The 17,469-nt window shown below is 45.9% G+C and overlaps 2 protein-coding genes across 2 annotated transcripts; both read left to right on the top strand.

Annotated features, from left to right (window-relative positions):
• The first annotated feature begins 2,268 nt into the window (after positions 1–2,268).
• LOC134548363 (splicing factor YJU2-like) lies at positions 2,269–3,642 on the top strand. Its single transcript, XM_063393086.1, has one exon. The coding sequence runs from the start codon at positions 2,367–2,369 to the stop codon at positions 3,300–3,302; it is 936 nt and encodes a 311-aa protein (XP_063249156.1). The 5' UTR covers positions 2,269–2,366; the 3' UTR covers positions 3,303–3,642.
• A 4,551-nt stretch (positions 3,643–8,193) lies between these two features.
• LOC134548364 (glutamine amidotransferase-like class 1 domain-containing protein 3, mitochondrial) lies at positions 8,194–12,093 on the top strand. The gene is made up of 5 exons (XM_063393087.1): positions 8,194–8,307; positions 8,628–8,747; positions 9,922–10,014; positions 10,325–10,481; positions 11,103–12,093. Exons 1-5 carry the CDS (start codon positions 8,234–8,236, stop codon positions 11,229–11,231), a joined length of 573 nt encoding a protein of 190 aa, XP_063249157.1. The 5' UTR covers positions 8,194–8,233; the 3' UTR covers positions 11,232–12,093.
• The last annotated feature ends 5,376 nt before the right edge of the window (positions 12,094–17,469 follow it).

The raw sequence follows: 17,469 nt of genomic DNA, 5'->3' as shown, positions 1-17,469 counted from the left end.
GCTTACAGATTCCTGACATTTCTTATCTTTGGGAAGCATTGAAGAGCTTTGTGCTGCTGGAAGGGAATTGTAAGAAATGTGTTCCTGCTCGAGGTGCTTTTCTGGTGCTTGCAGGATTAATTTGCAGGGGTGGGAGGAGCTGCTGTCTCTCAGCCGTGCTTCTGCCTGTCCCCTTTTGCCTCATTGATGGTTTTACACAAACCCCGTTTTAGGAAATGTTTCTCTGCGGGTTGTTGCAGTGTTCACAAATTTGGCAGCAGAGCTTTTCTCTTCTAAAAGCAGAAACGAAAGTCAGGGCTTGAGAAGCCCGTGTTGTTTTTCACCCTTTGGTTTGTGGCTACAAGAGACACTTTTTTGGGGGAATAAAAAGCCAGCAGAGGGCACTTGGTGAACAACGTTCTGTGCAGGGTTCCACTTAGCCAGGGACAATATTCCAGCTGTGTGACAGCTGGAACATGGGACAGTTCTGTAGGGCAGTTTTTTGGACATTTTGGATCCATATGGAGAATAAAAGAAATATTTCTTCCTCCTACCTTCACAATAATAGATAGGACATCCAATTCCATTGCAATGAATGCATTTGTCCTGCTGTGTTGTTAAGATTCAGTTCTTCAGCACAGTTATTTATCCTCCTGAAAATATAGTAGCAAATACACATCAATTAAGCTCTAGCCCCTTCCTGTGATATAGATATCTAGGAAAAAAATGAAGATAAGTGTAGAATAAAGTCATAAAGGTTCACAGTGAGGTTTGGGGTTTTTTGGTAGGGATGGGTTTTTTTGTTTCCTTTTGCTTTGTTGTTTTGGTTTTATTTAAGCACTAGTGGTGTTATGGCCAACGTGACTGAAACGAAGATTTGTTGGGAAGGACTTTTACCAGGCCTAGAAATATCCCTGAGAGGAAACACACTGTTTCTTGGAGTGTCTGTGGCTTTGCAAGCTAGCAGTATTTGATATGTGTGAATATGCACACAATTATAATTTTTTTCAGAGTGGGAACTTAGATAATCCTGCACCTTGTCCTAGTTTAGGACAAATTTAGGGGAAAAATCCTCACAACTCCCTCCCCCACCACCGGGTTCGGGAGGAATTTCCTCAGAGGAAAAGTGGAAAAAACTTGTTTATTGAGAAACAACGAAAAAACACTCCCCAACACAAGAAAACAGTCCGAGATGACCAGAAATGTTTTCACCAGTCCAAGAGAGGGTGAGCAGTCTCTGCTGGGGAGGTGCTAAAGCTTCTCTCAGGTGCAGACTCCGGGGGGTTTTCCCTTGATGTTCCCGAATCAGGGCCCGAAGCAGGTCCGATGTCTTCAGGGAAGGGAGGAAGGAAAGAAGGGGAAAGACAAAAGCAGAAAAAATGGCAAAAAAGCAAGCAAAAAGCAGAAAGCAAGAGAGCAAAGCCAGCAAAGCAGCCTAAAGCTAGCAGCAAGCAAGCCAAAAGCAAAAGCCGGAGGAGGGGCTCAGCTATAGACAAAACAGACTGAGAACATGGGAACAGAAACATGAAAATCTCCTGTCACCCCAGGACATTCCACCCTTATCCCATATCGTGAACATGTTACTGAACACAATGAAAAAAACCCAAAAACTTGACGGAAAGAAGGTAAGCAGCGATCGCAGAAGGAGTCAAAAAGACTTTAAAAAGAAACGATGGCAAGAGATTACCCTGCTGATTTTCAGCGTGTAGCCATCGGTGCCTCCCAGAGGGGCGATAAGATAAGAACTAATGAGGAACAGCTAGCCCTATGGGTTCAGAAAGAACGAAAGCCAAAGCTGCCATCGCTTCTTTTTAGTGAAGCAGGATGGAAGGAAAAAGGAAGATTCATATGGGACGCTGTAGTTTTACCGGGAAAAAGAGCAAAGATACGTTCAGAGTTAAGCGTAATTTGGGAAAAAGCAATAAATACCTTGCAAACATTCGCTGTAAAGAGCAAAGCCGTAATTTTAGCCGGAGAAAAACAAACTCCCTGTCCCTCTGTTTCCCTCTCCAAGATAAAGAAACAAAAGAAAACATCTAAGGTAGCTAAGCGCTTCAGTAGAAATTCCATGCATTCCACGCATTCCGCGGCTGAGAATGCAGCTCCGCTTTGCCCCTCCCTTTGTTCGGCTCTGGCCGGCTGTGCAGGGAGAGGGCAGGAAATGCTCTCTACAACTGAGAGCATTTCTTGCCCTCTCGGGCAGAATGAAGACAAGCAGGACGTGGCTCAGCTGCCAGAGCCGGGAGGCGGTGCGAAAGACGAGAAGGCAGGCGGGGCCGAAGGCACAACAAGGAGGGCACAGGTGATGCAGCAGGGAAGCGGCGGGCGGCGCGGGGGCAGCGGCGGCGGCACCGGCACCGGCACCGGGCTCGGGAGAAGCCGCAGCGATGTCGGAACGGAAAGTGCTGAACAAATATTACCCCCCGGACTTCGATCCGGCCAAGATCCCGAAGCTCAAGCTCCCGAAGGACCGGCAGTACGTGGTGAGGCTCATGGCCCCCTTCAACATGAGGTGTAAGACGTGTGGGGAGTACATCTACAAGGGCAAGAAGTTCAACGCCCGCAAGGAGACGGTGCAGAACGAGCTCTACCTGGGGCTGCCCCTCTTCCGCTTCTACATCAAGTGCACGCGCTGCCTGGCCGAGCTCACCTTCAAGACAGACCCCGAGAACACGGATTACACCATGGAGCACGGCGCCACCAGGAACTTCCAGGCAGAGAAGCTCCTGGAGGAGGAGGAGAAGAGGCTGCAGAAGGAGAGGGAAGAGGAGGAGCTCAACAACCCCATGAAGGTCCTGGAGAACCGAACCAAGGACTCCAAGCTGGAGATGGAGGTCGTGGAGAACCTGCAGGAGCTGAAGGAGCTCAACCAGCGCCAGGCCAACGTGGATTTTGAGGCCATGCTGAAGCAGACGCGCAAGGAGCAGGAGGAGGACGAGCAGGAGATGAAGGCCATGCTGGAGCAGGCGCAGCACCGCCGGCTCCTGCTGGACTCCGACTCCGAACCGGCCAAACCCCGGCCCGGTGCCACGGCCCCGACAAAACCCACGGACATCCTGCAGGAGGACCCCCAGCCCCAGAGCAAGAGGCCGAGGACGGCGAGCTGGGAGCGCAGCGTGGGCAAGCTCAGCACCAGGGCCCAGCTGGCCGGGCTGGTGGCCCGCAGGAGGCAGCAGCCAGATCCTGCCCTGGAGAACGGGCCGGGAACCGGGGGCACCGCGGCCAGCACCGGCTCCCTTCCAGCAGCAGCAGCAGCAGCAGCCACGTCCTCGCTGGGTTTGCTGGGAGCCTACTCGGACAGCGAGGGCAGCGCCAGCCACTGAGGGGCTGAGGGGCAGGGAGGAGGAGCAGGGCCGGGGCTGTCCCGGCTCCGGCTGCTCCCAGAGCCCCTCACGGAGCTGGAAGCACGGCCAGGGGCCCCAGGGGCCCGGGCGTCCAGGTCTCTGCTGTCCCCACGCCCTGCCCAGGGGCCCGGGGGTCTCCAGGTCTCTGCTGTCCCCACGCCCTGCCCAGGGGCCCGGGGGTCTCCAGGTCTCTGCTGTCCCCACGCCCTGCCCAGGGGCCCGGGGGTCTCCAGGTCTCTGCTGTCCCCACGCCCTGCCCAGGGGCCCGGGGGTCTCCAGGTCTCTGCTGTCCCCACGCCCTGCCCAGGGGCCCGGGGGTCTCCAGGTCTCTGCTGTCCCCACGCCCTGCAGCAGCAGCAGCACGGGGAGCTGCTTTCCCTGCGCAGGAATCCCGGGGCAGCCCAGCCCCGCTCCCAGGATGTGTTGGGAAGTGCCAGGGCTGGCCAGGACTCTGCTGTGTCCCTTCTGGGGGTGCCACTGTCCCCACCCCTGCAGTGATCGTGGCCAGGTCGGGTTTGGGGTGTCCTGACTGCCCTCAGGAGGAGGGGGGGCTTTGGAGCCGGGGTGCAGGGCAGGGTGGGTGCTCAGCCCCTCCTTCACTTCAGCAGTGCCAGGGTGTCTCAGGTCCCACCTTTGCACAATCCCGGGGGGCTCTTCCAGCCCCTCCCTGCGGGGACGGGGCTGTCCTGCCACCAGCAGCCCCCTCAGATGTCCCCAGGAGCTCGGGTTTGTCCCCTCCCCGCCGTTCCGAGCCCGCTGGGCTCCAGCAACCACAGCTCTAGAATAAATTGGATCTGGCACAGCTGAAAAAAAAAAAGAAAAAGAAAAAGAAAAAAAAAAAACCACAAAAAACCACAAACAAACAAACAAACAAACAAACAAAAAAGAAAAAGAAAAAAAAAAAGGAAAAAGAAAAGGAGAAAAAGGAAACTAGATTTAAAATTACATGGAAAATAGTTATTAGTGCCCTGCTAGCTACAATTCCTTTGTCACCACCCAGCCAAGGAAGGACAGCTCAAGGTCTGCTGGTCACTCAAACCTTCACTTGCAGGAAATTGGAATGGTGGTTGTAGATAACTGCTGGGAATGGCGTGAGGTACAGCTCTGGGAAAAGACAATAAACAGGGACATTTAAACGTCCCATGTGCTGCTGCAATCTGAGTCATAAAAAAAGGAGAGTTGCAAACAACATTTAGAGGTCACCCAGGCCCTTCCGTGGTCACACAGCTCACACTTGTCAGTGGAGGTGCTCACACAGCACAGAGCTGCACACACAACTCACAGCAATGATTACTTTTAAAAACAGATGGATGATACAACAAGGAAATAAATGCTAGCATAGTAGGTGGACTCAAGTATAAAAAGTTTATGCCATGTGAAGCATTTTAAAAACATGAAAACATCAGAATCTTATTCATATCATGGCTTTACAAACCAATTTCAATGGGCTTGATTTAAAGGTGATAATCTATTAACACCAATCTTTTCAGTAACTTTTCACAGCAGCCATAAAGTTCTACAATTTTTTGGGTAAAGTTGGTAGAAATTGAATACTATATTATCTAGCTCATATGTTTATACTGGGCCTATTACTAAAAGCTTTTAGTTCCATATCAATACACTGGATGTGTCTGCATCCTTGTGCAGTTAGTATTACAAGTGTTTTATTTTCAAAATACACTCTGAGAATGAATACATTAGTCCATTTACATGATTGGACTTCTAATATTTTTCAGTTTATGACCAAGAAATGATGGTGCTGATAGAATAAATGCCCAATACTGTGTAAAGCAGTAGCTGGGAAGTTTCTCCTGCTGTTGGCACAAAACAAACCCAAAACAAAGTGAGGAATCTTGACTCAGGTTTTTGATCTGCCAACAGTGTCAGCTGAAAAAAAATTGTACTGCTTCATCTTTCTCCCCCTAGACCAGGAGTGACTCTTTCCAGCAGTGTGCAGGGATGGCATTGGGGAGCTCCCTGGATTTCTAAAAATGCTTTGAGCTGCCTGCATCAAAAGGGCTTTGTATGGCTTGTCACTGGGAAAATGCTACCACTGAGATTTCAGCATTAGTGACTTCTGGGTTCAAAGCAATTTGGAAGTTTGCCTCCCTTTTGTGCTGTAAAGGGATTCCTGTAAAAGACTCTGGTGTGGGGCTGAAATTGCAAGGTTGTTTTAGCCATGCAGGTGTTACTGAAATGGATTTCCTTGCGTTTTAGTTTTCCTCTACTTTGTAGGAGGGCACTGTGAAAAAAAAAAGGCAGCAGAAATCCTCTCTTTATTCCAGCAATAAAGGTGAAACTGGGCTGGGAGCACAAGAAGGACTCTGTGCTACCACTCTGGATTCCTTAAATGCAATTTTAAGACCATTTGCATATCTGGTTTTGCAATTTACATGACAGTTTACATTGCAACCCTATTTACATGACATCCTCAGTGACCTGTCAGTACGTGGTGGGCAGGGATGCCAATGGAGCAGGGCAGGTGAAAAGGAACATCCTCCAGTGTCCTGGAGGAATTACCTGGAGGCTGGGGGAGGCTGCACAGGTGGCTCTTGGGGTTGCTTCTGTCCTTTGGCACTGAGCACAGCCCTGCCAGGGCTCCTCTGGGTCCTTGCAGCTCAATTCTTGCACCACTCCTGCCCTGGCTCGGTCTCTTTCCCATCTCTGACCAAGAAGCCCAGCACAGCAATTTTTAGCAGGCAAGAAAAGATTGGCATCAGTAGATGTCATCATTTGGAAAATGCCATGAACCTCCTTCTCCTCCTTCCCTTCATTTGTTTGCTTCAGATCCTCATTCTTAAAATTCTTGCTCTTAAGGAAAGAGGAACTGCTTGGCCTGTGTTCCTTTGCCATACCCTGAGTGTATCGTGTGTAGTGATGCATTTCTGATAGTCCTTTCCTCTCAAAGGATGAGACAGAAAAAGAATTTAGAAAAAAGGAAGAGAAAAAGTAATTATAAACTAGGTGTAGGAATATATTTGTTTTAGTTGGGGTTTTTTTGTTGGTTTTTTGCTGTTTCAACTTTCTTTTGTGAAATATCTTTCCATACTCAGAATGTATGGAAACACCTTCTTAATTCCACGCAAAAGTGGAAAAAAATGCTGTTCTTAGTATGTAATTAGTATAGGCTAACTCAGCATTCCCACAGTGCCTGTTGATGAAAGGCAGAGCTGTGTGAGTGAAGTGGGGAGGGGAAAGGGAGGAATCAGGGGAGAGGGAGAGGTTTTGGATGTCTTATGTACAGTGTAACTGGAAGGTACCCGGGGTGAGATATAAACCCAAAATCTGACCAATAGTTTAGAAAAGAAAGGCTAAGAGAAAAGGTTTAAGGAAAAGGAAAAGTCTGAAGGGAAAGAAGGGAAAGGAGGATATTGTTAAAGGAAGAAGACAGCCAAGTCACACCTGCACCTCCAAAAAAAATTCCATCTGCATTGGCTAAAAGATGTGACCTTATCTTTTTTTGATGTGGCCTTCAGCGCTTAAGGAATTTTATAATTCCAGTCTGGCTTGTTGCTTCATAGAGCACTATGTGGGAATGCAATTAGCACAGCCTGACCAAATTATTTCAGGATGTGCTGTTTCGACATCCCTTTGCTTTGTGGCACCCTTTGCAAAGAGGAAAGCTTGATCCTAAAATGCACTGGCTCCTGGTTAATTTTTAAGTGTGACACAAAACATGGACTTTAGCTTATAAGTTACATATGTTTTGAAGTCCTTGCTCCTGCCAGACTGGTTTTTTGGCAGCCCTCTGGACAGGGGCACTGCTGGCAGGGGAATTTGTCTCTCCTCTCTCTCTGCCTGCTGATCCGTCAGGGGCTGTGTCCTCACATACAGCTGGCACTAAAATGTTGAGATTCTTTAACTGAACTCCCTGAGGGGATTTAAGAGATAGATGTGGCTCTGAGGGACATGGTTTAATGGTGGACTTGGCAGTGCTAAGTGTTGGACTCGATGATCTTTTCCAGCCTCAATTATTGTGGGATTCTGCAATTCCTGAGAAATGCTGGGCTGCTTACGTGGCTAGCAGATTTTCAGAAGTCATAGAGTTCTTGAGATGAGGGCAGGCAGTCCAGACTTTTAAGGCCAGTAAAACTACACAGATGTTACCTCTTAAACCTTCTGATCTCAGAAGGGCCTCTCTAACTGAGGGAACAACCAGAATACAAATAAAGAACTCTTACAGACCAAGCGATGGTTCTCATCAGGGTTTACGATGGCACAGAAATCCATGAAGCATCAGTGTAAGTTGGGCTGTGGGCTCCAAAAAAGCCTCCATTACATTGCAGCAGTTTGTTTATTTTAGTTTTGCTGTCTCTGGCCATCAGAATTCCCTAAAGAGATGAATGATGAGGCTTTCTCACAGTTTTCTCACAGCCTAATTGTGAGCTCAGGCTGCATTCTTGTGGAACCCAGTGACTGTCCAAAGATTGAGCACTGAGTGTGTGATGCCAGAACAGTGAGTCTGGGAAAGACTCTCTTCAGAAACAGAAACTCAGAGTTCCAGATTCAGTCCCAAGAGAGTTAAATACAGACTTCATTTCAGAACTGCTTGAGTTTCCTTTCCTGGGGCTAAATCTAACAGCAGAATTGTTAATGCCTAAGTGGAATTAATTCTTACTGTGAGTTAATAAGAGATGTGTCACCTAGACCTAGATTCAATGTTAATGACTGTGTTAATTGTGAGATTCTTCCATAACACCTGGGGACTTGTAAAAAGGAAGCTTTTGTTGTTCCTGGTTGCCTGCTGTGGTAGGATGTGTGTTTTTCCTCATCTTTCAAAGTCAGTTGGTAGAATATTTGCAGCACATTTAGGGGTCAGATAAAGCCTGTCCTTTAGAGTTTTCTGCACGTTGTATCTCTGTTTTTGTAGTGTGCTGGTACACCTGAGCCGTGGGGGTGCTGAGGTTCAGATGTTTGCTCCAGATGTCCCTCAGATGCACGTCATTGACCACAGTAAAGGGCAACCAGCTGAAGCTGAGTCTAGGTAAGTCTGTGATGTGTTGGGCATTCTGGAATGGCTCTTGTAGCACTTGGCTAGGTGCCTTTAGTAGCTTTAAGCCAGCTGTGGTGGTTTTCTTGGAGAGAAGATGCTGCCTGAGTTTTCTGGACTTGATTATCTACAGTCTGTCAGTGCCTGTGTTTCCCAGCAGTAGCATTTCAGAACCATCAATAGCTCAGTTACTAAGTACCAGTGTTCTGGCTTCCTCCCTTCCTCACCCTCCTCTTCCTCTGCAAGACTTTATTTACACTGTTCTGTGTGCAGAAGCTTAATTAATCACATTGTTTTATTTCTGGTGCTTCAAGGAATGTTTTAGTGGAGTCTGCAAGAATCGCTCGTGGTAAAATCGCAAGCCTGGCTAAGCTCACCACAGCAGACCATGATGCTGTGATATTCCCCGGTGGATTCGGAGCTGCCAAAAACTTGTGAGTGCCAACCAAGCATCACATTCCTCAACTAAATATTCATAATTCACCATGCATAATCAGCCTGGCAAAGAGAAGGCTTTGTGCTGATCTAATAGCAGCCTTTCAGTAGCTGAAGGAAACGTGCAGAAAAGATGGCAAGAGACTTTTTGCAAGGGTCTGGTGTGATGGTACAAAGAGGAATGAATTTAAACTGAAAGACAGTAGGTTTAGATGAGATATTAAGAAGCAGCTACTTGCTGTAAGGGTGGTGAGACACTGGAACAGGTTGTCCAGAGAAGCTGTGGATGCCCCATGCCTGGCAGTGTTCAAAGCCAGGTTGGATGGAGCTTGGAGCAACGTGATTTAGAGGGAGTTGTCCCTGCTTATGGCAGAGGGGTAGGAATGAGATGATCTTTGAGGTCCCTTTCAGCACAAACCATTCTGTCATTCTGTGAACCAAGATTCACACAACAAAATCCATAAATGGCCTTATTTACTACCTATGTAACTCCTAATAATTAATAAGGATAATTCCTTTCAAAGTCTTGTCGTCTTCTTGTTTTAAATTCTCTGAGCAATGTTGATGAGAATTCAAGAGTTTAGATAATGCATAAATCCTTTTTACTCCCCCTAGTGGTGTTTCTTCTTGGGCCTGAGGGAAGTGAAGGTAAAACAAATGGTTTTAGGTGCTTGTAGTGTTGTTACTGTTTCTTCTCTCTGCCTACTGGAAAATCCCCTGTTACTTTATAATTATAAAACAACAGCTGGCTCAAAAAAAAAAAAAAAAAAAAAAGGAACAAGAAGTGTTAGCCATGTGGAATACTGATAATCTTGCTATTGAAATGCCTTTTTGTTGGCTTTGAGAAACATGAATGTTACTTCCCTTTTCTTCTTACATATTTTTCTTCTTTGAAAAGATGGCTGTTCAACTTCTCAGTAATCCTAGAAAGCTGATTTGATAATTCTCCTTTTAAGATGTTTTTATTAAGTAAGGGACTTTCTGGCAGACCAAAGTTTTAGAAGAGAGACATTTTGTCTAAAGCATTGATGGTCATCTCCAGAGTGTTTTAAACCAATTTTTTAGTGGCTGTGAGTTTGGGATGATCCTTTGGAGCCAGTTTCACAGCAGATAAGCAAATACCTCTGTTTGTAGGTTTATAATGAGCTTTGTGGGGGTTTCTTGTTGTGACAGATCTACCTTTGCTGTTGATGGGAAGGATTGCAAAGTGAACAGAGAAGTTGAGCGAGTCCTGAAAGATTTCCACAAAGCAGGCAAACCTATTGGGTATGTATGTGAGTGTTGGATGGCATTTGTTTGGAGGTGTGAGCATGGAGACAACCTGTGTTGTGTTGAAATGTGCAGCTGTTGTTGTAACTCGAAAAAGTATCTTGTATTTGTGTCATTTGTAGCCTGTTTTTAAACTGTGTTTTTCAAGATCTGTGTGTGTAGGTATTTCTCAAAGAGAAGCTGAGGAAATTGCCTTGTGATGTAGCTCAACTTTTCAAGGCTGAAATTCATTTGAATCTTGCAGTTGTGAGCAAGTTCTGGAATTAATGCTGTTGCAGAATTGCTCTTACAGTTTCTTCTGTTGCAGCCTGTGCTGCATTTCCCCAGTGCTGGCAGCAAAGGTGCTCTCTGGAGCTGAGGTAACTGTGGGCCACGAGGAGGAGGAAGGGGGCAAGTGGCCTTATGCTGGGACTGCAGGAGCCATCAAAGAGCTGGGAGCAAAGCACTGCGTGAAAGAAGTAACCATATCCTTTCCTGGTAATTCCCATGTTGGGAGACAGTTCAGAAATGTGTCATTAAAGGAATGAACACGTGTAGGGTCTGTGCTTTTCCACATAGATTTTCATGGGGATGTGCAGTGGGTAGCAGAAAGCAGTGGTGCAGTGCAGGATTAGAAACTCTTCTGTCCACAACTGCTGTGTAACTGCTGCTGTGGAACCACACCCTGGGAGTCAAAGTTCTCAGTCAGCTCCCTTGGACACCCAGTAATACACCAAGTGCTGCATGAATTTGCACATAAAAGTGGCATGAGTTACAGCTGGTCAGTTCTCTTTGAGATTTTTATCCTTTTCCTGAGGTCTAATGCTGCAGACTGTACTCTGAGACATTTTACTACCATCAGTGAATTTTGTAGGTTTTCTTGTGTTCCTGGGTGTTTCCACAGGTTTCTCATGCAGCATTTGTATTTCTGCCAGAAATACCTTGTCATAGCTTGGATTATAGGTTGCAGCTGTCTTTATAGCTGGATGATACAACATATTTAGAGGAAGTTTTTATAGGATAGCGGAGCTGTGAGGTTTTGTCAGTGCTGGTTCATTTTGCAGGTAGCATCTGCAAGTTCCGTGTTTTCCTTAACTCCTTTTCACGAAGCTCATGTGGATACAAAAAATAAGGTGGTGACCACCCCAGCATTTATGTGTGAAACAGCATTACACCATATCTTTGATGGCATTGGGGCAATGGTAAAGAATGTGCTAAAATTAACTGGCAAATAAAATCAGAAATGTTTAAATTTAGGCTGTAGCATCAAACTTCATGGACCAATGGAGACATTTGCACCTGCTTGTCCTGTTCACACTCTAGTGAATGCTGATATGAAGCTGATTGATTGCCAGCTGCAGGATTTTCTGTGCCTTTCTGAGGGAGGGGCACTGCAGCAGAGGACTGGAGCCTGGCCTGAGACACAGAGCATTTTCTTGAGCTTTTCCATCTGCACAGAACTTGACTAGATGTGTTCTGAAACAATCAGAACTGAAACACCAATACACCAATGTCAAACCAGTTCTGAGGGGGAAGAAGACTCAAAGCCCTTTCAGAAGCTGAGGGCGGGTGTGCTGTAGGGATTTGGCACATGGCAGCATATCTAGTGGATGAAGAATGGGAGCAGAAAGGAATGAGTGCATGGTTCAAGGTGTCTAAGCTCAGGCCTGTGTCTGGGAACTAACAGCCAGGGTCACTTGTTGAGGGAAGAGACATCTTCCACGTCTTAATTTAACTCAGTGTTAATGAAAAGATTTGGTTTCCATTTTGAAGAATCCTGCTTTCACACTGTCATTGTGAGCACCAATCAGCAGCAGGACACAACTGCCACACCAGTAGCACTTTGGAGAACTCATCCATTGGCCCATTATAGTTTTAAAAGTCTTGAAATGAGGAAGAAATTAATATCCGCTGATGTGACGCACAACTCCTAAGGACAGCTGCCCTGTTAAAGCAGGTGTATGACAAGTAGTGAATGGAAAAAACAATCTCAAATTATCCTAACTTCCCCTGCTTTAGGGTAATAAAGCTTTCTCCAAATAAGTATTATTGAATGTCTGGAATAATGATGTATAAATAAATTTGTTTCTGCCTTTATCTTCTCCTTGTCTTTTCACTTTTGTTTGGGAGCTGCCTGTGATAACTTACACTGGTTGGTACATTTTAGCAGTTTTTCTGCTTTTCAGTTCACCAATTTTGCACATTTTTTCGATATAGAATCCAGCAGAATCTTCTCCACCTCTTCCAGGTTTTTTGTCACCTTTCTTCTGAGCAGGACACAACGTTTCTCAAATTCAAATGAACAAACAAGCGAAATGACACCCTTTATCTTGGATTAAAATTTCTCTTCCATGACTGATTTGCTGAAGTGAACCCATATTTTCAAGGGAGAATTTTGTGCTTCATAAATGAATCCTCAAGCCTGGGATTGACTTGGTGTATGGCAAATGCCATTTGTGGCTGAACACTTGCCAGTGGTGTGGGGTGACTTTTTCTTATTGGGGTGAGTGAAGGGAAGCTTGAGTATGAGTGTCGGGCATGCTCAGCTTGCTCAGTCAGGGTTCAGGGAAGAAGCACTTTTGCTTCTGGAACCTCCTAATGATCAATTTTTTGTCACTAAAAGAAAAAAAAATCACAGTTGGATTTAGAAGATTTGAATTTGTACTTCAGTGCTGGCACTGTTTTCTTGGGGATTTCAGAGATTCCCTGTGCAGATCACCAACTCCAATGAGGTTACAAAGGAATCATGCACAGACACCAAATCACTGTGGAAGTAGGCATGGTTCATAAAGTGGATTTTGGACATTCTCTGAAACCTTTTTTGCTTATGCATCAAATTCTTCATGAAATTTTCAGCATCAAGGTGGTAAGAAGCAGAATTTAAAATACTGCCACCATATAATTCAGTGCAAAAATAGCCCTTTGCTTGTACAAAGTGGATCTTTTTAGGATCAATTTTATACAGAGCCTAAGCAGAGGATGGGAGGTCATTGTTCATTTAAAATGTAATAACATTTCAACGTGCATGTGTTTCCCACATCTTCAGGAGGTTTAAAAGAAATTTGGTAACAGAAATGGTATTGAAATCTCCAAGGTGGAAGAACAGCTGTTGTGCCTTGTTAACAGCACCTTCCTCTGCTGCAAGAACTCAGCTCTGGGTTAAACCTTCCCATAGCTCCCTCACCACAGCAGGGCTGAGGGCTGCAATTTCAGGTTTCTCTTATCTACAGTTCCTAGGAAGTGAAGCTGTGGTGGCACAGTCGTTCTTAGATGCTGAATCTTCACATTCAGGTGCCCTGAGAAAAAAGATGATCTTTCAAAAATTGCTGTTACCATCAGTGAGCAGCTATGGGAAGTTGGTTGGATCACCCACATGGTGCCTCTTTACAGTTCTCAACTCTTGTTACCCTTCTTTTTTAATTTCTCTGAATTTAGAGAGAATGGGGGTTTTCAAAGGAGAATGCACCAGAATTGCCTTTAGTTTTTAAAATTCTCTTTAATTTTGCAGTATTGTGCTGACTAGAAACCTCTGATACACACAGTTTTCAAAGATATGGTGGTGTGGTTTTTCTTTTTTTCTTTTTTTTTCTTTTTGGTTGTGTTTAGTGTTTTTTGTTTTGGTTTTCATTTTTTGTTATGAGGTGAAAGTTGTTTAACTTTGGTGGAGGATGTAGGGTTGTCATCTTGGCTTTTAGCCAGTGTAAATTTGGAGGGAAATTCCACGCGCATTTAGAGATTATTATTATAGATTTGTCTGCAAAGCTGGGATTTTCCTTTCCTTCCATAGGGCGGATTGGAGCTGGTGATGGGTTTGCAACTTTCAGCCAAGTGGTCAGGAGTTTATGATTAATATGTTTTGCTAAATGCTATGAGAAATAAGAAGTGAAAGAGTCTTCTTGAAGCCTCCACCAGGAGTCCTGCAATACCTGGCTTACGGATTCCTGACATTTCTTATCTTTGGGAAGCATTGAAGAGCTTTGTGCTGCTGGAAGGGAATTGTAAGAAATGTGTTCCTGCTCGAGGTGCTTTTCTGGTGCTTGCAGGATTAATTTGCAGGGGTGGGAGGAGCTGCTGTCTCTCAGCCGTGCTTCTGCCTGTCCCCTTTTGCCTCATTGATGGTTTTACACAAACCCCGTTTTAGGAAATGTTTCTCTGCGGGTTGTTGCAGTGTTCACAAATTTGGCAGCAGAGCTTTTCTCTTCTAAAAGCAGAAACGAAAGTCAGGGCTTGAGAAGCCCGTGCTGTTTTTCACCCTTCGGTTTGTGGCTACAAGAGACACTTTTTTGGGGGAATAAAAAGCCAGCAGAGGGCACTTGGTGAACAACGTTCTGTGCAGGGTTCCACTTAGCCAGGGACAATATTCCAGCTGTGTGACAGCTGGAACATGGGACAGTTCTGTAGGGCAGTTTTTTGGACATTTTAGATCCATATGGAGAATAAAAGAAATATTTCTTCCTCCTAATTTCACAATGTGGGAAATATGGTTATTTAATTCATGTTTTATAAATAATTATAGATTGGGAACTGTGATATATATTGTATGAATTTCTGTAAAGCACCTCCCTGATCTTCCGGGTTCCAAAAATGGAAGGTGAGAACGACTTGCCCCTGCCTACGTGCAGCTCAACTCATTGGGACTCGCAACAGGTCAAACGCTACGTGCCAGCAAAGACGTGCCAGCGAGGACTTACACCGGTCATCACACACCTCTACGACAGTTACTCAAAGCAAGGACTAACTCTGGACATTAGCATTTGAATGTGCCCGGGGACCCTTTCGGGAATTAATGTAAATAAAGTTAATGGTCGATGATTAGAGAAACAATGGGAGGAAAGTTGCCGAGGGGGAAACTAAGTGTATTTAAGTTGGGTCTTTAGGTGGGCAAGTTTGTGAACCCAGCTAGAGACAAGGCTGCCAGGTCCTGTGTCTCTGGGGTCACCCTTGGCTCTACTTTTCCCGGGAGAACTTCGGTCAAGTAAGTTTGCTGTTCGTGGGGTTCGTATTGTTTTGTTTTTATTGTTTGAAATTGTTATAATTTGATTCTAAATTTTGTGATTTGGATGTTAATAAACCAAACTATTGAATTTGGCAATAAATTTGTCCTGGCGTTTATAACAATTTTGATGCCCAACAGCGGGGCCAGTTTTGAATATTCTACGGATCCCTGCTTCTGACCGGGGGGCGCCCCGCCGTAAAAAGCGGCCTGGCAGAGCGGGTAAGTCCGGAAGAACGAACTGGCTTTACGAACCCAGAACCCACAACAGCAAAGGGATTAAGCATTAGGACAAGCTAGCTTGGGGGGGCTCGGGAACTCAGCAGGGGTTTTCCCCTGGAACCGCGGTATTGTTTCACTCGTAAAAATCTAAGTGCACGAAGAATCCACGCAGGAAAAGGACCGTAAGTATAGCGTGGTTGAGTGGGGGTGACCAAGTGCTTGAGAACGTGTATGTGTGTGTGAGTGTGTGTGTGAATGAGACGTGATTTATCACGAAGCGAGAGCGGACCTTAAGGTCGCGTTTCCGCTGCTCCCGCGAGGGACACGGCCGACCGACGGGGAAGCGATTGGAACGTGTGATATTTCGCTTCGTGTGTGAGTGCTACCCGACGGGGTGGGGGAGGTCACCAGGGGTCCTGAAGGAAAGAGGACGTCCCTTTTTGAGTTCGGGGACGAGTAAGCCTTCTTGACCGCGACCAGGGGGGTCGCTTAATTTTTTCGGTGGCGGTTACAGAGCCCCGCCGTTAACCGAACATCCACGGAACGGTCATCCGCTGGATCATTAAGTTAACGGCATCGAGTTCGGAAACTCGGGATTTAATTTTTGGTATCCCATAACTTCTGTGCCACGGGGAGTATGGGATCAGATCTCAGCAGAGATCGGGAGGATTCTTTAAGGGAAACCTCAGCGAGGGCTGATCTTGAAATTCCTCGGAAAAGTCCATTAGGAAAGTTGTTGCAAGGTTGGCAAGAATGCCCAATTAGGAGAGGAGCATCTAAAGATCGGATGATTTATTTGTGTATGAATGTTTGGGGAGGAAAGGAGATAGGACCTAATATTATATGGCCTGTGTTTGGTACTTTTGACGAATGGGCGTGGGAAGCTCTGTGGGAACATGTAGCGAAGAAGAAAAGGAGAGAATTTGAGGAATTGGCATATGTTCTGTTATGGTATGAGGTACGAGTAAAGCTGTGTTCTGAGGAAAGGGAAACACGGAATGAACTGGACTACGGGATAAACTTCTCTCACGGCTCGGTGGCCCCCGTCCTGCCAGCCCCTACCCCTACCACTTCCTCCTCCCCGGCCTTCTCAGGGGCAGAGTTAACACTGCCATCCGAGACCCATGCGGAGCCCCGAGCTCAGCGGCCACTCCAGAAACCTCCCTCCCGTTCAAGGAGATTCCCGAGAGGGAATCCTGCCCCCGTTTCTGGTCCTGACCCCGCACCTCGGCCACCGACGCTAAAATATGGAGAAAAAGAGAAGAAGGGTAAGGAAAACGAAGGGTGGAAGAATAAACCAGACAGGTATATACCAGTTAGAGCCCTGGCTAAAACCAGGACCCCCGAAGGAGATCTTGAAGAGCCCGGGAGGGATTCGGGGTGGGACAGTTGGTGTGAGAGCAAGAATGGCCCGGGAGGAAAAATGGGGGAAAAGAAGCATTCCCGTAAGAAATTTGACAGTAGAGCAAAACAGAAATTACCAAAGGTGAATTGGAATGCATTAGAGAATAACTAGTGGTGTTGGGAAGCGTGCAAATTAGAAATGCGAAAATTCACGTGAGTCTGCAAAAGGAGAAAAAGATAGAAAAGGGATTAAAAGGAATCTTGCCTACTCTTTTCCTTGGTGGTGGTAGATCTTTTACTTCAGGCTGAATACATTTTGGAGACTCCCTAGAGTTGTGTATTTTGCTTTAAGAGTTTTTTTTCTCCTGGACGAGATCGGCGGAGTTGTTTTTTTTCTTTTTCTTTTCACTAACGTGGGAATGGAACGAAACCCGCCCCTTCCCGCAAGCGGCAGGGCGAGTCAGTCCATGGTTGCCGGGAGACGAAGGAAAGCGGCAGTTTTAAAGTGATTAGACAAGGCTGCCCGGGGCAGAAAACCGCCCTGTAAGGCGAAATAAGAAGCAAAAATAGATAAAAGTATTGAGAGAAGAGACCAAGAATGGGAGCTATACTTATGCGTAGGAAATACCTAGGTGTTTGTTCTTGAAAAGCTGAAAATATATCTTCCTTTTAGTTGTCTGTCTACTGTATGTGAGGATTTTGTGCAAATCAAAAGGTTGATAGTATGGTGGATGTAGCTCGTCTATGTTTGAAACAATTGCTACATTTTGAATTCGGATTGTCAGCTTGAGCAGGAATATGGCATTTGTGTTGGCAGACAGTGTACTGCAAGGGTTTTGTGTGTTTCAGTTTTTCTTTCAAAAGGTTGAAGCATGTGGCCGGTGAAGTCCAAATTAAAGCGGCTGTTGAGAGGC

The sequence above is a fragment of the Prinia subflava genome, chromosome 3, assembly GCF_021018805.1.
Source record: "Prinia subflava isolate CZ2003 ecotype Zambia chromosome 3, Cam_Psub_1.2, whole genome shotgun sequence".
Classification (NCBI taxonomy): domain Eukaryota; kingdom Metazoa; phylum Chordata; class Aves; order Passeriformes; family Cisticolidae; genus Prinia; species Prinia subflava.
This window is presented reverse-complemented; position numbering and strand designations above follow the sequence as displayed.

Excerpts from the sequence above, each read along its gene's own strand:
- LOC134548364 (XM_063393087.1), top strand. The coding sequence starts at position 8,234 with ATGTTTGCTCCAGATGTCCCTCAGATGCACGTCATTGACCACAGTAAA. Across the intron at positions 8,308-8,627 it reads CCAGCTGAAGCTGAGTCTAG|GAATGTTTTAGTGGAGTCTG; the intron begins GTAAGTCTGTGA and ends TGGTGCTTCAAG. Across the intron at positions 8,748-9,921 it reads TTCGGAGCTGCCAAAAACTT|ATCTACCTTTGCTGTTGATG; the intron begins GTGAGTGCCAAC and ends TTGTTGTGACAG.
- LOC134548363 (XM_063393086.1), top strand. The coding sequence starts at position 2,367 with ATGTCGGAACGGAAAGTGCTGAACAAATATTACCCCCCGGACTTCGAT.